Raw genomic sequence first — 18,764 nt, 5'->3', positions numbered from 1 at the left:
CAAATGCTACTGTAGACAGCTAAGGAGCCAAAAAATCGAGTTTTTTACAAGAAAGAGGAGAAAAGTACTAAAAAAAAAAAAAAAAGAGTGGGGTAAGGGTAAAAAGCTTGCAGGAAAAAGGAGTATAAGGAGACTTTGCTAGTGTAACTGCTCAGTAACTGGAGACAAAACGTTTTGGACAAGTCTGCCAAAAGCCATTTTCGGAGTGACAAGGCCCTGTCCCCAGCCCCCAGTGACAGCTCTGTACCTGGGGTTACCGACACCAGACCCAGCCTGCTGAGCATGTTTCCCATCCCCCAGGTGAGGGCCAGCAGTGCTTCTTGCTGGCACCCCTGGCAGCAGAAAGGATCCCCACGTGTGAACTCCGAGTGGGGAGCAAAGGGTTTAATGGGGCCTCACGTGCTGCCCAGGAACAGCTGCTGGGAGGCAAACAGGGCACAACCTGCACAAAGTGTTCATTGCAAGGAACACTTCCAGGCTCTCTGCAAAAAGCCTGCGGGTCAAAGTGACACTGAGAAAATGAAGCTCATAATCCTCAGGGCAATCACCAGCTCCAGAGCAGGCCCCTCACTGAGCAGCCTGGTCATCACACATCATTTAGGTATTCTGGTCTTTTCCCCATGAACTCCAGAGGTCAGGTAACCATAAATGAACCTGGCTTTTATTTCAGTAAATAAACACATGCATAATTCAACAAAGCGTACTTCGAACTCTGGGATTTGTACAATAAAATTGGAAGAACAGACACTCTAAAGATTCAGAGAAATCCCAAATAAACTACTTGTAATTAAAAAATCTCATGATTTTCAAGCCAAATCTCGTGATTTGTTTGTGGCCTGACTCAGGGTTTTCAGTGCTTGGGGCTGGCAACTCTGACTAAGCAGGGATATGAAATAAGAGCGAGAGTGAGCCTGCCAGGCTTCTGTTTTCCTGGGACAGAGGACAAAGCAGCTCTGACAATTCCAGCTGGCAATACCATCCAGGCACTCCTCCAAGGCCAAACATGTTGGGTAAAATCCTCATCAGACAAAAAAAAAAAAAAAAAAAAAAAATCCTATCAGAAGCAGTTGCTGTGGTTGCTTAATAGCTGTTTTCTGAAGTTCAATATAGCATATATTTTCTTTTTCTTGAAAAGGGGGAGAAGGAAGAGATGGGCCACATTACAGACTAATCCCTTGCCAGATGTCATTAGTGATGAAGTCCCTTAGAAATTACATCAGTTTGAAACGAATCAGAAAACAGTGAGTTTCCATTTCCTCCTCCTGCCTGGCTAGACAGAGACCTCGGGATCAGCTTTCATCTATGGCCTGGAATCAACCCTCCTCTGCGTCTTGCTTAGTGTGGCAGGGGTGTTAAGCAAGTAATTGCGACCATTAAAAAGAAAAATAGCTCACTTACTCCTGCTCCCCATCCCTGTCAAATACCAGCTCCTTCATTAGGCTTCCCGGGAGCTGTCTCAGCACGCTGCAGGAGATTCTCCCTGCTCCTGGTGGATGTGGGTGCATGCAGCTGTGGCACACATCTCCAGCCACCACCCTTGCGTGCTCCTGGTGATGCCAAACCAGCAGCTGTCCCCTCTCTCCTGACAACCCCAAGTGTCCCCTCACATCTGGTATCTGGCAGGACAGCCTGGGCAGGGAGTGGAATCTGATTTCCACCCATCTGCAATGCCCAGCCCTCCCTCTACCTGCTCACAGGGTGATGGATGAGGAGCAGAAGCACAGAAAGAGATCGAGTAGAAGGGCCTTGTTGGTTCTTAGTGCTTTTGCTTTCCCTGGTAAGGCAAGAGCATGCCCAATCCTGGTATATGAAAGGGAGGTATCTTTAATTCTTTGTGCTTGGACCGACTAAACCCAAACAATATGATAAACTGACGTTTTCTGTAGGAACTCAGTGCCTGAAACACATTTCTGGATCATAAATCCTGGACTAGAGCAGTTTATGTAATGCCACCTATTCACGCTGCCCTAAGTAACCATAACTAACCATTCCATTATAATGAGTCCATTATCCCCTGCTTTATTGTATTTTCTCTTAAAACAGAGATCAAAGATTTGGATCTAGTGGCATCATGCTGATTTCATTTTTATTACTGGCTCCCTAGGTCTATCATAAATATTCATTGGCCATCCTTAATACAAGGCATTGAATTCTGCTCACTGCTATCTCTGGTGCAACTGCAAAGTACAAACAGGGTTGTTGCTCAAACATATTAAATAAAGCAGCAGCAAATTTGTGACAGTCAACAACAACAACAACAACGAAAAAAAACCCACCCAGAAAACAAAAGAACCCTTTTCCCCTTCCAAGGAAATTCAAAACCAAAGGAGACATTTTCTCTTGCCCCCTCCACGACTACTGCAGACATTTGACTGCTGTGGGAATTGAGCTGTGCAGCAGCAGCAGCAGCAGCAGCAGCTGACCTGCTCCCACAGACAGGAGACGTTTCTGAAAAGTCCACAGTTGCCACACTGTGGTCTCTGCGATACTGCAGCACTCTCTGTGCTCCCCAGTAAGAATTAGAACCATTACCTGGCAGTGGTACTGAAACTGCTCATAAACGTGGCCTTTTTGTATAGGAATTAATTCTGAAAAGGGAGTGGGAAGTGTGTGGGGAGAAACATCCTCCAAATTCATAGTCAAGAAAACAGTTTAGGCAGTTTTATTCTCCAGACTCCCAAAAAATCTTGCAACCATCCCAAACTTCAGGGTGCCTGCAGTTTGTTTCTCTCACGTGTTCCTCTGGACTCCCTTCCCACCTCAGTGTAGCTACGCCCAGGGTATGGAAACCCCAGTTGCACCCATGTGAATTGCTCCTGCTCTGCAAATAAGCACAGGCAAAGGCCCCTTGGAATGTCAACTGGGCACTTTGAACAACCACCAATCACTAAAATTAGGGAGGCCATGGGAATTCTGGTTTTCCTCCTGATAAGGAACTCTGACAGGATTTACACATATCAGTTGCTTTATAGTCTAAGCAAGAACATTTACTCCATTAAAAACAAAACAATATGCTAATACACCGAATGAACATTATAATATTTATCTTCTAATATAACTCCACCATGGAGGTAAAAGAAAAAGAGAAGGAAAAGGAGTAAATAACCTAAAATAAATGTTTATATTTTTATTTATGCATATGAATCTATCCTCACACAAAACTCCACACACCTGGAGACATGAACTATTTGATAAAACTGTTGGCTCATTTTACATATTAACTTAAAACATATCTTTGGTCATTTACCTAGTCCCTTGCCAATCTAGGATCTGCTAGAACCTTCCACTAAATTCCTAAAAATCTGCTTTATTCATAATTTAAAATAAAGAGATAAAACCAGTCAGGAAGAAAACGTTGATCCTGATGCCTTCATGATGTAGAATTTGATTCAAAGAGCTATAGTGAGCATGGAGTTTAACTTCTAGATGTACTGAAGTCTTTAGTGAAATTCATCTCACCTATATTTGAAACAACAAAAATAAAATCCACGTGCTGCTGTTCACAAAAAGGATCCTGATCAGTTCCATGAATATTGTACCTGAGTAAGGTGAGATGAATCATCCTCAGAGCTCTAACAGTTTCATTTATTAAAGAACTCTCTTCTCTTGCACTCTTTTTTATTTGTTTTTAACAAATAGCAATATCAATAGAGAAGGATGTCAAACAGTTTGCAGGCAGTTATGATTTTCTTGCTGGTTTGCTCTTCATAAGATCACATCCATAGGAAGGAATTAATGTGAAATTAGAAGGGCAAGCCCCCTATGTCCCATACACTGTGTAAAGGAGGAATTCCAGAGCAGAAATCAGTCATTTGAAGTTCAGAGCACAGAACAAGCTACTCCGGTTTTATTGGTTTGGTTGATGCTGTCTAAATCAGTAGCTACAAAAAATATTTTACATCAGATGCCCCTTTAGAGGAGAGATTATGTGTGTGAGAAGGGCAGATGATACAAGTTCCAAAATAATTTATCAATCAGGATTTGGGGCTTAATATTTCTGAAAGAAAACTGGATAACAACATACCATATTATTAAAATTTGATAAATATGAGCTGCTGAGAGACTACAACTTTTTGGATTAAATGTATTTACAACCATGTGTTTTTACAGGCTGGGCATCCTGCAATTAGATTTGTTTGTGACTTGAAGAACAAACAAACAAAGGAAAAATAACCAGGGGAAAGAGTAAGTACCAGTAAGTTGTGAATACCATTGCTCACTGAATTATCACCTGAGATAGAAGTACCTTTAGGTCTCTGGAGATACTTTATTTGCATCATGATGAGTCAACAATTACACATGTTAAAGAGAGGGCAAAATCATGACTGCAATGTAGTTAGGCCTGGGTTCACTGCCCCTGCAGCAGATTAAACTGCTCCTGCCCTTCACTAGATCAGGACCTGCATTCTGTAGGGGGTCAGGAGGGTTGTCTCCCAAATTACCTGTCCTTGACACACAACTTTGAATTTAAAGTTCTTGTCCAGCTCAACAAGAGCAATGCACTCCACCTGAAACTACCCATGGCACAGACCCCTGTAAGCGCCTCCCAACTGGCCCAAGCACAGTGGCTCTGAACAGGCTCCTGAAGGTGACACAAGCAGGTGACAGCCCAAAGCTGGAGCAAATCTCTAGGGCCTGTTACTTACAGAAAAAAAAAATCTCCCCTTAAAAATAAGTCACGCTTTCCATATACCAAGTTCTCACAGGTTTTTGCCCCAGCAACAAATACACGTGATTGAAAATCCAGCAGAATATCTGGGGGCTGTCCTGCAGCATTGTCCTTCAGTCCAGAACAATGCACATCACAGGAGGGATAAGGGGTACCCCGAAGATGAGAGATGCTAATTCAGAATATTCTGGATCATGCTGCCTGTCACAGCCCCAGAAATGTGCAGCAGTGACAACACAACAGTGGCTGATGGCCTGAGGCTCTGAGCACTGTGGCTGACAACACCTGGCTAGAACAAACACCACCATCACATGCCTCCTGGTATCCCTCTGCTTAATTATCTCAGTTTGAAGCCTGGAGGGGGGAAAGTGAAACTGTGCTCATTTGTTTTTCTGTAGGTTTTCTCTCTTTGTAAAATGTCAGTGCGTGGGTCTAATGAGAAATTACCACTCTTTAAGGTTCTGACCATATCCAGTGTTCAGTCTTGCACATCTGAAAGCTCTGGTGCTCCTGCCACTGCAATTACTGGCTCAGAGGATTCAGGGCAATAGCAAAGCTTGAATTCTCTGCTGCAATGAATTGTTGGAGGCTTCAGTTCTGCAGCTCATCACCACCTTCAAACAAAGCATCTCCAAGACCAAGGGGTCTGTCCCACTTGTATTTGAGCTTTCACTCAGCATTTAACTCCCATTCCAAAGCCACAACAGCAGCTTTTTGACCATACCAGAAGTGCTGGTCACAACCAGGCTGGTACTGCTGGAGGTAACCAAACATTCTTCCTCCCTGCACCTCCAGTGAACTGGCTTCCTAAGGAGAGAGTTTTTAATGCAGGATCCTGTAAAAGCATCCTTTACCAGACAAAATATGTAAGTGTTCTTTTGAAAAATTCAGTATAAACAGCACTGAATGTACATGTTCTCTATGGTGTTTCTGACCCCCTACCTACCTCACAGCTACACTGAGCTTAGTGAGGAAAACGGCCTATTGACAACAGGGAAAAACAGGCCAGCGCACAGGTATTTTTATACATCAGCACAAATAAAACTGACAGCAGAAACAGGGTAAAATTAAATGTAATTCTTCAAAATGCCTGCAGTGCCACTAACCCAAAATGCAAGTAAATAAAGGAATTTGGATCCCACTCTCCCATTTAAAATATGCATTCTTTTGAGGTATGATACATTCAGCAAACAACATGTTTACAGAATTATTCTCTTTTTCTTCCTCTTTTTTTTTTAACCTACAAATGCAATTTATCTGCATGCTGCCTAATTTGCACATGCAAATAAGTCAAATCATCTTGAAAAGATGAGGCTATAGAATAGAATGCAGCTTAAGTTGAGAATGTCTGTGATTCAACAAGCTGCAATGCTGGGACAGTGTAGTGGCTCCCAACAAAATCTCCTTCTAAAACCCATTGAAGCCATTTACCTCAGCAGAAAAAGACTTGCAGCTCCCACTGGCTTCAGCTTGACTGGTAGATAAATACAGTAATAAACTGGCACTATTGCTTGTGACAAACTCACTGGACTCCACATGAAAAGATTCAGTCCTTCTGGCACAAAATGACCAACAGCCAGCAGTGGCCATATCTGGGACCACACCTTACAGGAATAAAATACATTTGTATTTCCACCAAAGCTGTACTGGTTTTTTCACATGTATATTTGGTGGTGTTGCTACAGACAGAGGGGAGAGGACAGCTCACATTTCATATCTAAAGTGGAATGCAGAAACATTAACGCTGCAAAACAAAAGGCCACAAAGCTACTTCTATGATTTTAAATCATGCACTAGTGCAAATGTCTGAGAGAAAACGAACATTTTTCATGAGTTTTTCCAAAAAAGGCAAAAAGTGCAGCTACTTATTTCTGACAATTAAGCAGCTTACAGAGTCTTTGTTCTACTGACGGTTAAAAATGCAGTTTTCAATTATTTATACTGTAGTTCAACACCTAAAACAGTGAGAAAAAATATAAAGTGTGTGTTCTGCAGCACAGGCACCCCTTCCTGAAGGGCTCCATTCATTTACAGTAGTGTTTCTTGAAGGAGCTGCCATAGGGAGGGGCACACAGGTCTGGATTCTGCCACATTCTGTAATGCCCTATCATCCATTAGCACATCTGATCAGATGTAATATATACATGATATCAGAGAGCATATTTTTCCTCCAGAGGTGCTGACCTGATTTGTGAACAGCTGGGAAATCAGAAGGTTGTCCATACCTAAGGCATTGCCATGCCAGCAGCTGCAGCGAGGCAAGAAGTCGGCACATGAGCACAATTAGGTCAAGAGTTCAACAACTTCATCCGATTCACTGAGAAGGCTTTAATTTAAGCTTCTGAACCCTCTTTGAAGCTGCTGGATCACCCTTCCTGGCCCACCAGCTCTGTTGTATGGACAGACCCTTTAAGCAGGGCAGCAAGGCAATGCTAAGATTTTAAACTGCTCCAATCGTTTGCAAAGTGAGCACACATCAGACTACACGTCTCAGGTGCTTTTGGAAATGTTACTCAGATACAAACTGAGGTGTGTAAATAGGTCTAGAGGCAACATTCACACAGAAATTAAACTGATATCAAGCACTATGGTGAAACATAAAAAGATATGCCTAAAAAATTTCAAAAATCCCAGGCCAAGATCCTTCTGGTTTTGTAAAATGGGTACAAAAATGGCCGGCGATTATAAACCCAAATAACGATGGGGCAGATCTAGTCCAAGCACAGTCCTTTCTGTCCCTCCTGCTTTTCTTCCCAAACAGCCAGTCTGAAGCAGGCTTTTAGACAAATACACTTAGATACTACAGTAGCTATCTGAACAGAGGCAATGTGAGCGCCCTCCACACACTGCTTCCCCCAAGTGTTTTAACGTTGTTCTGGAAGAGAGGGGCTGTAGATCAGGTTACACTCCAGTTAGTGACCTAATCAATACAAACAGGGCTAGGACTTAATGCAGAACTCCCAGGAGATTGCAATAATCAGCCACAATTACTTATGAAAGCCAATCAATGGCCAGGAGGTTTTATGTGTCGTTTATATACCTTAAATCAAACTTCTGAAAATCAACTTTGATTCCCAGCATGATTAGATGCTGTGGTGCTAAGCAAGACAAAGCACAAGCAAGTGCTGCCTCAGAAGCTGACTGCAAGGAAATCCAAGGATGGAGTCAGGAGAGCACCAGAGACCAGAAACTCACCACCAAGGGGAGGTGCAACAATAGAGTTGACGTAGTAGATGCAGAAATAGGTATAAAATCAGTGAAATAAGCCCCTACAACTATTTTGCTTCCTGTTCCTTCAGCGAATGACACAGGCTACCTTCCAGTGGTCACATGAAAGACAAAGACAGTAGAAGGTGCTCATTGGTGGGAATTAAAGCAAAGAGAGAGGAGGAAATTTTATTTCATTATTTCATCCTTCTTTCTCACTGTGGAAAAGTCTGCAGAAACTGGAGGTTTACCATTTCTGTCAGGTTTATCATTTCTGTCAGGTTTATCGGAGAAAATACATTGTGATGGGTGATTAGCAAACTCAGGCTTCCTGTCAAAATGTCCCACATCCCTCTGTAGCTTTGTTCTGGTTATGACCATTATGTATTTACTACTATTTTTTTTTTTTTTTAGCATCTGCATACCATAGTTGAATAACTTTGCAGGCAGTGAGATCACAGCTCAAAAAAAGATGGGAAACACGCACATGAGGCTGCTCATTGTGCTATTTTTACTGTTCTGAAGTCCATGGCATTGAACAGTGACTCATAAGAGTAGCAAGCCAGAGAAGCACTTGCAAAGCATATCCAAGCTTGTTTATTCACGTATTTGTTTGCACTGATTCATCACATTCCTCAGTGTAAAACCATTGGGACTCCAGAGGAAGCACAGGGGAGAAATTCTGTTTATAAAGAGCTTCTCCACCCACCATGCATCCCCAAGGTGGTGGAGGTCACATGAGGGATTTGGAAATACCTCCTTTACCCACTCCTGGAAAGCAGAGCCCCTACACACTGATGGAACACATTCCCTGTGATGCCAACTCCTTCCCTTAACTCTATCTCCCTTTATCAGCATCCACAACAGGGTACAAGGAGCAACTAAAACAAGCAAATCTTCTTGCTTGTTTTAAGTCCTACTTTAAAAGTGTTGCCTTTTTTCCTCCGCTGTAGTCCTGACATGAGGTTAACTTATGGTGGGTCATGTAATTTTCTTGGAGAGGTTTGGCAAAGGTCAGTTATAAAAGCAAATTATTTTTTCCATGTGATGCAGTGGTGTTATGCACCCAGAATGCTGTTAGAATAAGTATAAATAATAATAAAGAATAGTAATATCTGCTTCCCCTGTGAAATTCCTTTTATGACATTAAAAAAGAAATTGTCTGCCCAGGCCTAACCACAGTTTTCTTCACGCAGGAGGTAAAGATGGGTTTGGTTTTCTCTGCTTACACTGGTTATTTTTGCACAGGGCAGAGCTGATGTCAGTACTGAGAGATTAGATGATAGCTCTATGATTCATATTTAAGGGTGAATAATGCTGAAAGGATTTGGGGAATACCCAGAAATACGAATAAGAGGAAATTACACAAAAGGCACTGGGATCAGGCTCAGAAAGAACAGGGACAGCTGACATCTAAATCTGAATCTGCCTACTGATAGCCAAAGGAGCAGGCAAAATGAAAGAGGCATTTGAGAGACTTGGTTTTGCAAGAGAAAAGTGGGCAATGAGGGGAGAGAAGAATGCAAGAAATAATTAGACACTTACAGAGTACAGACTATGTCACTTCTTCCCAAAACTGGCAGCTCTGCTTAAACATTGCAGATTTCCTTTCACACATTTGGGAGCATTAAAAAGCGTGTGGAGTACAAAAGTCTGGCACCACAGGCAGCAGGGAAAAACTGTACAATTGCAATTAAAAATCCCTATATTTCCATTGATTTTATGGTAAAGTTGGCTGTGACAAATGAAGACTAATCTCCAGAAATAGAGAATATCCAATATATGATAACTATACATAGTAATACTTGCTACTTCAAGTTCATTTCATCTCACTTGCCTTGGCTCTTATAAAGTCCCTCACACAAAACTATGTAAGGCAGAGAGTTTGTTTTGTTCCAAACCGACTTCCTACCTTACCACACTGTTCCTAAGACACTAAGTTATCTCTAAAACATGCACAAAACTGAAACCATGTCAGATTCTGTTACTGTCCCACAGCCAACATTTTAATACCGTGCTGTTGGTTCTATATTTAATATTAAAGTGGTAGCAGCAGTACCTCTTCTGCAAAGTTGGTCTTCTTGTCAAGCATTTCTCGTAACGTCTGAAGGATTTTAATGCAGAGCTTTTCTTCTTTCTCCATTAGCTTCTTTGTGTGATTAATCAACCTGAGAGTAAAATATTAAAACTTCAAGAGCATTGCACATTCTTGCTAAGCCATACTACAGTTTCTTTATGTGAAAATTGGCCATCGCTATATTTTTCCTCAAGGAAAGGAAATAAAAGTGGTCAAGAGAAATCACAATTAAAAAGGAAATGGGATTTTCAAGGTGTTGGGAGATTTTTGTGTCAATTTGCATATCTTACTGCCCATACAGAAGGCAGAATTCTACATCTACTTTTTATGAGGGCTTCCAGATTAAGATTCAGGCTTGCTATTTCATCATTTCTTTATTTAAAGGTAACTTATTTGAACCATTATTTAAAGGTAACCAGTGTTCACCATGCATCTTGCAAACTTTAAAAGCTACAACCTTTACACCTTCCAACTTCTATGATGGTTATAGTATATTTATGATATGATTAGCAAATGGTATTCAGCCAAAAGGATTTCCAAAAAGCCTTACATGGAAGCATTCAGAAATACGGACATTTGGATGAAACATAATCGTTGTTTATTCACACAACCACTTGACAAGCCAGAAAACAAGGTACATTTCTGTCTCCAGCTATGACTGTGACAGCAGTTTGGATTTCAGTCAGCTGAAGCTGATACCAGAAGCAGCCTTTCTGTCTTTGTGCAGAACAGATCCGTGCACGGGTCCTTGCACCGGTTCACACATTGCTGTAGAAATGTTTGTGAAAAGAGGAAAAGAGGAAATCTGAAGCCCTTGGACACGTTTGGTTTTTTTGCATTTTGATGCTGGCTTCCAACAAGAGTTTGGACAGCAGACATGGAGTGGGACAACCTCAAAATTTAATTTTTCTTTTTAATTTTTCCAAACATATAAAGTATATTGTTATATTGCTACCTCTGCAGAATATGCAAATAGCCAAGGAATCAGGAGAGCTGCCAAATGCATTCATTTCTCCCAAGTTATCTCTGTTTAAATTATAGTTTCTCAAGGGCAGGGAGGGCATCTCACTTGAGGACTAATAAAAAATTTGCAAGACTCTATTCCAATGCACAGACTGCAAATAAAACAACTAATAATTCAAAATCAGATAGGGGTCCTGGTAAAATGTATTTTCAAAGAGCTGTTGGCAGTTTAAAATAAAAATATGTATTTGCTGTACCAAAAAAAAATCCAACAAAAAACCTACAAGCCTTGAGCAGCCCGCTGCTTCATTATGAATTCTTGAAAATTCTATAATGGAAAATCTAGGTTTCTGCTGTAGATTTGGAGAAATGTAATAGCAAAAGTAGCCCATTAAGAAAACAGAAGTAGGTTGAGCCTACCACAATTTTAACAAACCACTAACATCCCATTTCTAGCAGGTTAGGCAAGCAATCTCTCTCTGTGCTCTCCAGACAACAAAACTGCTGAGAAATATAAAATATGGAGCAAAAGACCTCACTTTAAGCTTTCAACAGTGAGCTTGGACACCTGCATTCTTAAGTCTCTGCTGACAGCCAGAAGTGCTGTTGAAAATGTTAAAACCTTCTTTCCCAAAGAAGCAAATAGGCCCCTCTGCACTTACTTGGACATGAAAGCACCGCATCTTATTCTGGCATCGCTGCCCTCAGGAAACAGGAGCTCTGGGCTGTGCAGCACATCAACCAGCACTGAGAATTCAGCTTGCATCATGGGGGTGAACTGCTGCTCCAAGGAGGACACCACATCCTGGGGAAGACAGGAGAACATCCATAACTTCAAGGGAACTACAACAACATCGCTGTGGAGTCGCACAGTTCGGTGTGATGCAGTGCTTGACCCAGTGTGATGCCCAGCTGCAAGAGCCCTGGGCAACCCAGGTGCCTGTAAAGCCACCTCAAGCCTTTCTTCACGCCACTCCTCCAGCAGGGCAAGGGGGAGAAGGTGCCCATTGTTACTCTCTTTCAGATTTCTCCTCTGCAGTACTGCTCACAAAACCTGCAGCAACAGTCAGGGTGATATGGTGTGCTGCAAAAACAATGCTCATCACACACAGTTAATGTGTCGCCTCAGGTGGTGTGTCCTTGGTGTTTAGGGCCCCTCTGTTTGTCTGGGTCCTGCTGTTTTCTCGGGTCCCTGATCCTGTTTAGGCTCTTCATGCACAAAGTAATCTCCATCTCATGGCAATCTCCAGTGACACAAGCATGACATGGCGGTTCCTAAAACCTCCAGTGTCTCCTCTGCAGCCAGAACAGGACATGTGGGCATAAAAAGGCAGAAAGGAGATGCTGCTGTGTGGAGCACTTTGAGGACAACACAACTTGAGTACTGTGTGCAGTTTTGGGTACCACAATGTTAAGTGTCCAAAGAAAGGACATGAAGATGGTGAAGGGCCTGGAGGGGAAGCCACACGAGGAGCAGCTGAGGGCACTTGGTCTGTTCAGCTGGAGGAGACTGAGGTCAGAGCTCACAGCAGTTCTGCAGCTTCCTCACCTGGGGAAGAGGAGGGGCAGGCACTGATCTCTGCTCTGTGTGACCAGGGACAGGACCTGAGGGAACGGCTGGAGCTGTGTCAGGGAGGGTTAGGCTGGGTATCAGGAAAAGGTTCTTCCCCCAGAAGGTGGTGGGACACTGAACAGGCTCCCCAGGGAATGGTCACAGCCCCAAGCCTGACAGCTCCAGGAGTGTTTGGACATGGCTCTCAGGGATGCACAGAGTGGGACTGTTGGGTGTCCTGAGCAGGGCCAGGAGCTGGACTCAATGATCCTCATGGGACCCTCCCAGCTCAGCTCATTCTGTGATACCTCCTACTCCTCTAGGAGCCAAATGCCGATCCTGGATCAAAAGGCCCTGCTTCGACCAGACACCAGAGAAGAGCTGAGCCTTCGGCCTCCCCCACGCAGAAGTGCAGTGGCCCCTCTAATCCAGCACAAAAATGCACTGGGCCTGTCTCTGGGGTTTTCCACATCTGGCACATGTGAGATAACTGCACTCCCACTGCTGCCCAAGCCATTTGCTATTTCTGTACCTGTAGTTTCTCTATGATATTCCTGTAATCCCAGGCAGGCCCGCCAAGAGCTTCTTTGAAGCGAGGTCCACTGCGGGCTGACATCCTCCACCCCATGGCTGCCCTCTGCACCATGTTGGAGTGACTCTTCATGAACAAGGTGTTCACCTGGCTGTCCAAATCCACTGGAATCGCAATCCCACGGTTCTTTGCTTTAATAGGAGGAAAAAACCCAAGACATTTACAGTGGCAAAAATTTGAAAGTCTTACAGAGATCATGGCATGCAAAAGCCTGATCCTGTTGAAGTTAAGGGGCAGGGTGATAGCACTTCAACAGGTTTTAAAAATAAGGATCCTAAAAATAAGAACACTTAAAAATAAGGATATTTAAGTGATAGAAATCAGCCTAATCTAGTTAAAGAAAGCAAGCTGTACTACTTTAAATGAGATGAAGATCATTTCCAGTATATATTTTCACAGACACATTTATTTTTTAAAACAGAACAATTTTTCTACTAACATGAAAAAAATCCAGAGATGTTAAGAAGAGTAATAAAAGGAGTATGTGTTATTATTTCAACAGTTAGTTTTACTCTATTCAGAAGCAAATTCTGAAAGTTTTCTTTCTAGTAGATATGTGCACATTTATCCAATTTATCCCAAGTACTCTCTGTTGCTTTACTGTGTATTTCTCTTGAGAAGACCTTGAGCAACCAAATGCATACAAATTAAATTTGAAAAAGACTGTCTCCTCTTCTCTCTGGGTTTCCTATACTGCTAGAGTTGCTAAACCCTGGATTCCTGGATGGTTCCTGGATGCCACTGCAATATATCCAGTAGTTAATAAACATCTGATAGTCTAACAGATAGTTAAAAAAATTTAACCAATAGCTAAAAATGTTTTTTTTTTTCTTTTTTACACTTAAGAGGCAGGAAATTACAATAGAGAGTATCAGAATAAAAAAAATTAGGAGAGACTTGCAGGAATTTTTACAGGGCATCCACTATTAAACTACTATTGCATCCTTAACTATTGTTTGAAAGGGAAGTTTGAAAGGCAATGTTAGAAGGTATCTGCCCTCTCCCCCAGTAAAATCTCTGTGTTAGCTGCCCCTCTCCATTCCACTGGAGATCAGAGTGGCATTGTTCTCTGGCTCAGCATGAGTAGTCTGAAATTCAACCAGTAAACAAGAGTTTGCCCCATCCCTGGAAGTGCTCCAGGGCAGGCTGGATGGGGCTTGGAGCAACCTGGGATAGTGGAAGGTGTCCCTGCCCCTGGCAGGGAGTGGAACTGGATGGTCTTTAAAGTCCTTTTCAATCCAAACCATTCTGTGATTCTATCATCAATACATCAGTATCTCTGAAAGATCAGGTCATGTTCCAGTGATTAGGCTCTGTATTCCATGGCATTTCACTTAATTTCTGTGACACAGCTTATGTTTAATAAAAACTTAGAAGCAAAATAGAGCAGTTCTAATCCATTTGTAATAATGACCAATAATAAGTAATTTTTCGGTTTTCCTTATTGAAACAAGCTGAGTTTTAAAAAACCATTAGCCCAAATTGCAGTTCTGCACAACGTTTCTCTGAGGCATTTCCCCACCTTTCCACACTAACACACTTCCCACAGTGGAGGAAGGCATCAAAAGTATTGCACCTCTCCCTCCCAGCTCTGAAGCATATACAGCTTTAGGTCCTGAACCTGTGAAGTCAGCAGATGCCCTTCTGCCCCAAAGAGCCCATGCCTCCAGCCCCATGGGAGGACGTGCAGACAGAGGTACCACACAGCTCTGATGAATGAAGGCTGCAGTGCTGCCAAGCACAGTGAGTCACAGATCCCAGGCACGAACTTTCTCTTCCCCTCAGGACTAGATTTAAATGACAGCTTTTATTACAAACCTAAATCTGGCTGTGACACCTCAACCCCCAACCTCAGAGACTGTGGCAAGGGCGCTCTGTCAGGGGGACTCTCTTCCCTTTAATGGATCCCACAGGTTCAGGGCATCCTCCTCTCTTCCCACTGCAAGGCTGGATCCTGCTGCACGACTGGGGCTTCCCCCCATGGATCAGGCTGTTCCATTGGGATGGAAGAGAGTTCTCTAATTCGATTTCTGGTAGACACTTTCTTTTAAATTGTTGGCCACAGGGAATTGGAAAAAAAAATTTAGGTTAAGCTGGGAAGACACAAATCGACTTTTCCTTTCCACTCTCCATTTGTTTTGAAGGCAGATTCCTGATTAACATGTGGAAAATGTCACGTATGGCTGGCCATTATTTCTAATGATTGTTTTTCCATATAATTCGACTGGGATGTTTTTAAAAACACATTTGCCCTGTTGCTGCCTACTTTACTAGAGAAGTCCCTTAAAGTTCTGCCAGTGTGGGTAGGGTGCTGCAGCCTATTAATCCAATTTATTGTGTCCTAATGTCAATCACTGGAATGCTACTGGACAATGCTCACTTCTCAATTAAGTGGAATGTATGCAGAATCCTGATATATTGAAGAATAAATTTAGCAATGGGGAGCACACTGTTCAGAGGAAAATCCAGACTTCTGCAGTCCTGTAGATGCCAGTTGAAGTTAACAGCTTCCATCAGTGTCTGAGGAGCAGTCAAGGACTATGATTGTTCAAAGAGTTGCAGCTAATTAAAACTATCACAAAGAAAACCAGAGAGAGGGAAAAAAAATACTCCTTTGTTTTGAGCAGTTCTTACATGTATAATTCCATTTGTAATTAAGATTTGTATTGGTTGTCAAAGGGCACTGTTGAAGTCTAAGCTATAAACAAAGCCTTTGTCTTCTTATTTCTTTTCAGCTTGTAGAAAGTTTATCTTTCATTTGTTTCACATTTCATTATTTAAAACAACATGAAACATATTTTTACATTTTGGAAAGCTGATGAACAAATGCGAACATAAATATTTATTTTTAATTTAGGTGTTGTAGGCTGCTTTCCTCTTCAAAATGTGTCAATCTCCCTTAAAGTATCAACATCAAATATTTAAAAGCATGTTTATTTTTGTTCCACTTAGAAATACTTTTGGACAGCACTCAAACTTGCAAAGTACAGTTAGAGCTGGTAGACAAAGGAGCCAAGAGGGGGTAAAATTCTGTCTTTCATCTGACTAGTGAACTTGGGGAAAAGCTACGTGGCTGGCTGTACATAAGTATCCAGCAGGATACTTACCAGGATGGACTCAGTGATCCTTGTGGGTCCCTTCCAGCTTAAAATATTGTGTGATTCTGTGATATCTTCAGCACAGGTAAATTCTGCCCTGCAGTGGAGGGCACGTCCCAGGCTTATCCAGTGCCCAGTTCCCACCTAGGCCACTGTGCATGGGGCTAATTACACCCTGAATATACAACACCATTTTGCCAGTGTCAGAGGAGATGGAATCTCTGGAAAATCCTTTAAACTAATCCTTCAATCCACTGCTCCCAGATATCTCTCAGCAAGAGAGTCAAGAGGAGCCAAGCAAACGCGACCCGTGGCAGCGTTAAGAAACGCGGTGCCACAAATTCAGCCAGGTCACAGCAAAATGCCCTGCCCTGTGCTGGATGGTTCTGTGGGCATCCAGCGATCAGCAGCTTTCCTCCCCCTTACTGCTTAAACAATGAGAAAGTACTCAAAGACCCAAAAGAAAAGGGCACTATCAATGTCAGAAACCAAGCAGGTAAAAATCAAGCTGCTCTCGACGAACGAGCGAGGCTCCAGTGGAGTCCCAGGAGCACAGTCCAGCTGCTCCCAGAGAGGCTGAAATGGGCATAGGTGTTATTTTGTTAAATTACCTGCATGTATATCTCTTCACAGAAGCACAGCAATTGGACCTATTTCAGGAATGCCTCCTGAAGCACCATCCTTTCACTGTGCTGCTGCCTGAGTCTGAGGACCAATTTAGTCCTAAGGATTTCCAGGAAGTGGCCCTTGCCTGTAATTTTCCTTGGAAGCCTATTCTTCAGAATAATCTATCTTGCCATAAGGAACCTCGCTGCTCCCGCTATTTCCACCTACTGCTCCCTCATTTTAAATTTCATTCCATTAGCTTTTGCAGTATGTACAGAATACACCAGTGTGTGGTGGCTTCACAGCTAATTAACCCTGAAGCATCCCTGGTGTGGGTTTTCAGGGGGACACGCAGGCATTTCATCCCTAAGAGCCCCTCGAGGAGGAGTGTGATGGGCAGTCTGGGTCAGGGAAAAGCCCCAGCTGCACCTGGCTATGAATCCTTTGCTCTGCTCACAGTTTACACCCCCTGGTAGTCACAGACAGCTCATTCATGTTCTCCCACACTTCCCAGTTGTCACGTAACGGAGCGATGCATATTTAGTTCAATTAATTTCGTTCCATAAATCAGTCCCTCCAGCTCCTTAATCATTTACTGACTGCTTAACAAATGCATTTGGATGGAGAGACACTAATGCTAGCAACAGCAAGACTTTTTAAGGGAAATAAAAGCTTTGTGTAGACAAGACACAAACCTGCCAATCTTGTACCCTTCACTTGGATTTTTTTTTCCAACAGAAAATCTACTCTAAAATATTTATCAGCCTGTAAAAAGATCATCATTGAATTTTTCTTGCAATTAGGGAAACACAAACAGTTAAAATAGAATAAAATATGTGCTTCATCTGAAATGTATTCTTCTTGCTGTCAAAAAAGTAACAACAGGATAATTATTTTATTTGAACTAAAAATTGAAAATGAAGGTCTAGCTTTTTATAAAATGGAAAAAAGATTTTAAAATTCAAGTGGGAAGTGAAATAAACGTATTTTCAGGAGTGAAAAAAAATGCTATCTGAAAATTCATCTATATGGACATTAAAATAACACATAATAATTCCAAAGAAGCAATAAAATGTGACCTAGATTTTATGTTTAATGCTTCCTAATTGTAGTTTGTCAGGGGAAAGTAAAGGGCTTTAGAGGGCATAAAAGCATGGTCAAGAAGAACCAGAGGACAGGTTTTTTTGGATTCTGTATAAGGAGGTATTGGTGACTTTAAATTAGGGAATAAATACTCAACTAGAAAGGACTTCACTACACCTTCAGACCATCTGCTCTCTGTTACAGACAACCCATGCTCTTTAATATCTTTCAAAAAATTTATTGAGCCCCATTTAAAATGAAGGCAGCTTATCTGCCATCCCTCCTCCCTCCACTTTCTCTCAGCCCACTGACCAAGGACATCCTTCCAAAGTTGGTTCCAATCCTCTGATTTACAATCTAAATTTATTTAGGTTATTTACAACCTAGTGTAATTTATGTCCAGTTGGTTTTGGGTCAGCACTGTCCTTCAGCTTAACCGTCTCTGTGACTATTTATCTTCTTAAGTACTTTTAAAGAGCAACAACACAGGTCTGTGTTTTGCTAGGCAAAACATGTGGGGGTTCTGAATTCCCTTCCTGTAACACAGTTCTCCTTTCCCCTGACCATCACAGCAGTGCTTCCTCTGTACCTGTTCCAACCTTGAACTTAGGAAATAGCAATCTTAAGGGCTCACCTCAGCTTCTGTAGGATGGAAACAAGAATTCTCCTTTTGCTTCTCCTGCACAACATCTAGAACATAATCTGATAGTGACTAATGCAATTTGGCTTGCTAACAGATTTTTTTTTTTTAAGGGTCTGCCAAGAGACACAGTGTAACAAAATGCAGGTTCCTATCTGGCACTCTTTACTCATCTGGGAAATTCCAATTATTTCATTATTGGTGGTCACAGCACAGGCACAGACAGACCACATCCTTGGGATAGACACAGTACCAGAGGAAAGATTCAAGTTTTAAA

General features: G+C 42.2%; 1 protein-coding gene across 2 annotated transcripts in view; it reads right to left on the bottom strand.

Annotated features, from left to right (window-relative positions):
• Window positions 1-18,764, bottom strand: part of ITPR2 (inositol 1,4,5-trisphosphate receptor type 2) — a gene marked incomplete at its 3' end in the record, with an annotated part of 242,672 nt that overhangs the window by 101,351 nt on the left and 122,557 nt on the right. For both annotated transcript variants that reach the window (XM_082280065.1, XM_082280066.1), the window contains 3 exons: window positions 13,001-13,191; window positions 11,579-11,721; window positions 9,936-10,044 (listed from right to left, as the gene is read on the bottom strand). In XM_082280065.1, coding sequence (XP_082136191.1) covers window positions 9,936-10,044; window positions 11,579-11,721; window positions 13,001-13,191 — 443 coding nt within the window. The remainder of the gene's footprint in view (window positions 1-9,935; window positions 10,045-11,578; window positions 11,722-13,000; window positions 13,192-18,764) is intronic.

The sequence above is a fragment of the Coloeus monedula genome, assembly GCF_965178545.1.
Source record: "Coloeus monedula genome assembly, chromosome: 4".
Lineage (NCBI taxonomy): Eukaryota > Metazoa > Chordata > Aves > Passeriformes > Corvidae > Coloeus > Coloeus monedula.
This window is presented reverse-complemented; position numbering and strand designations above follow the sequence as displayed.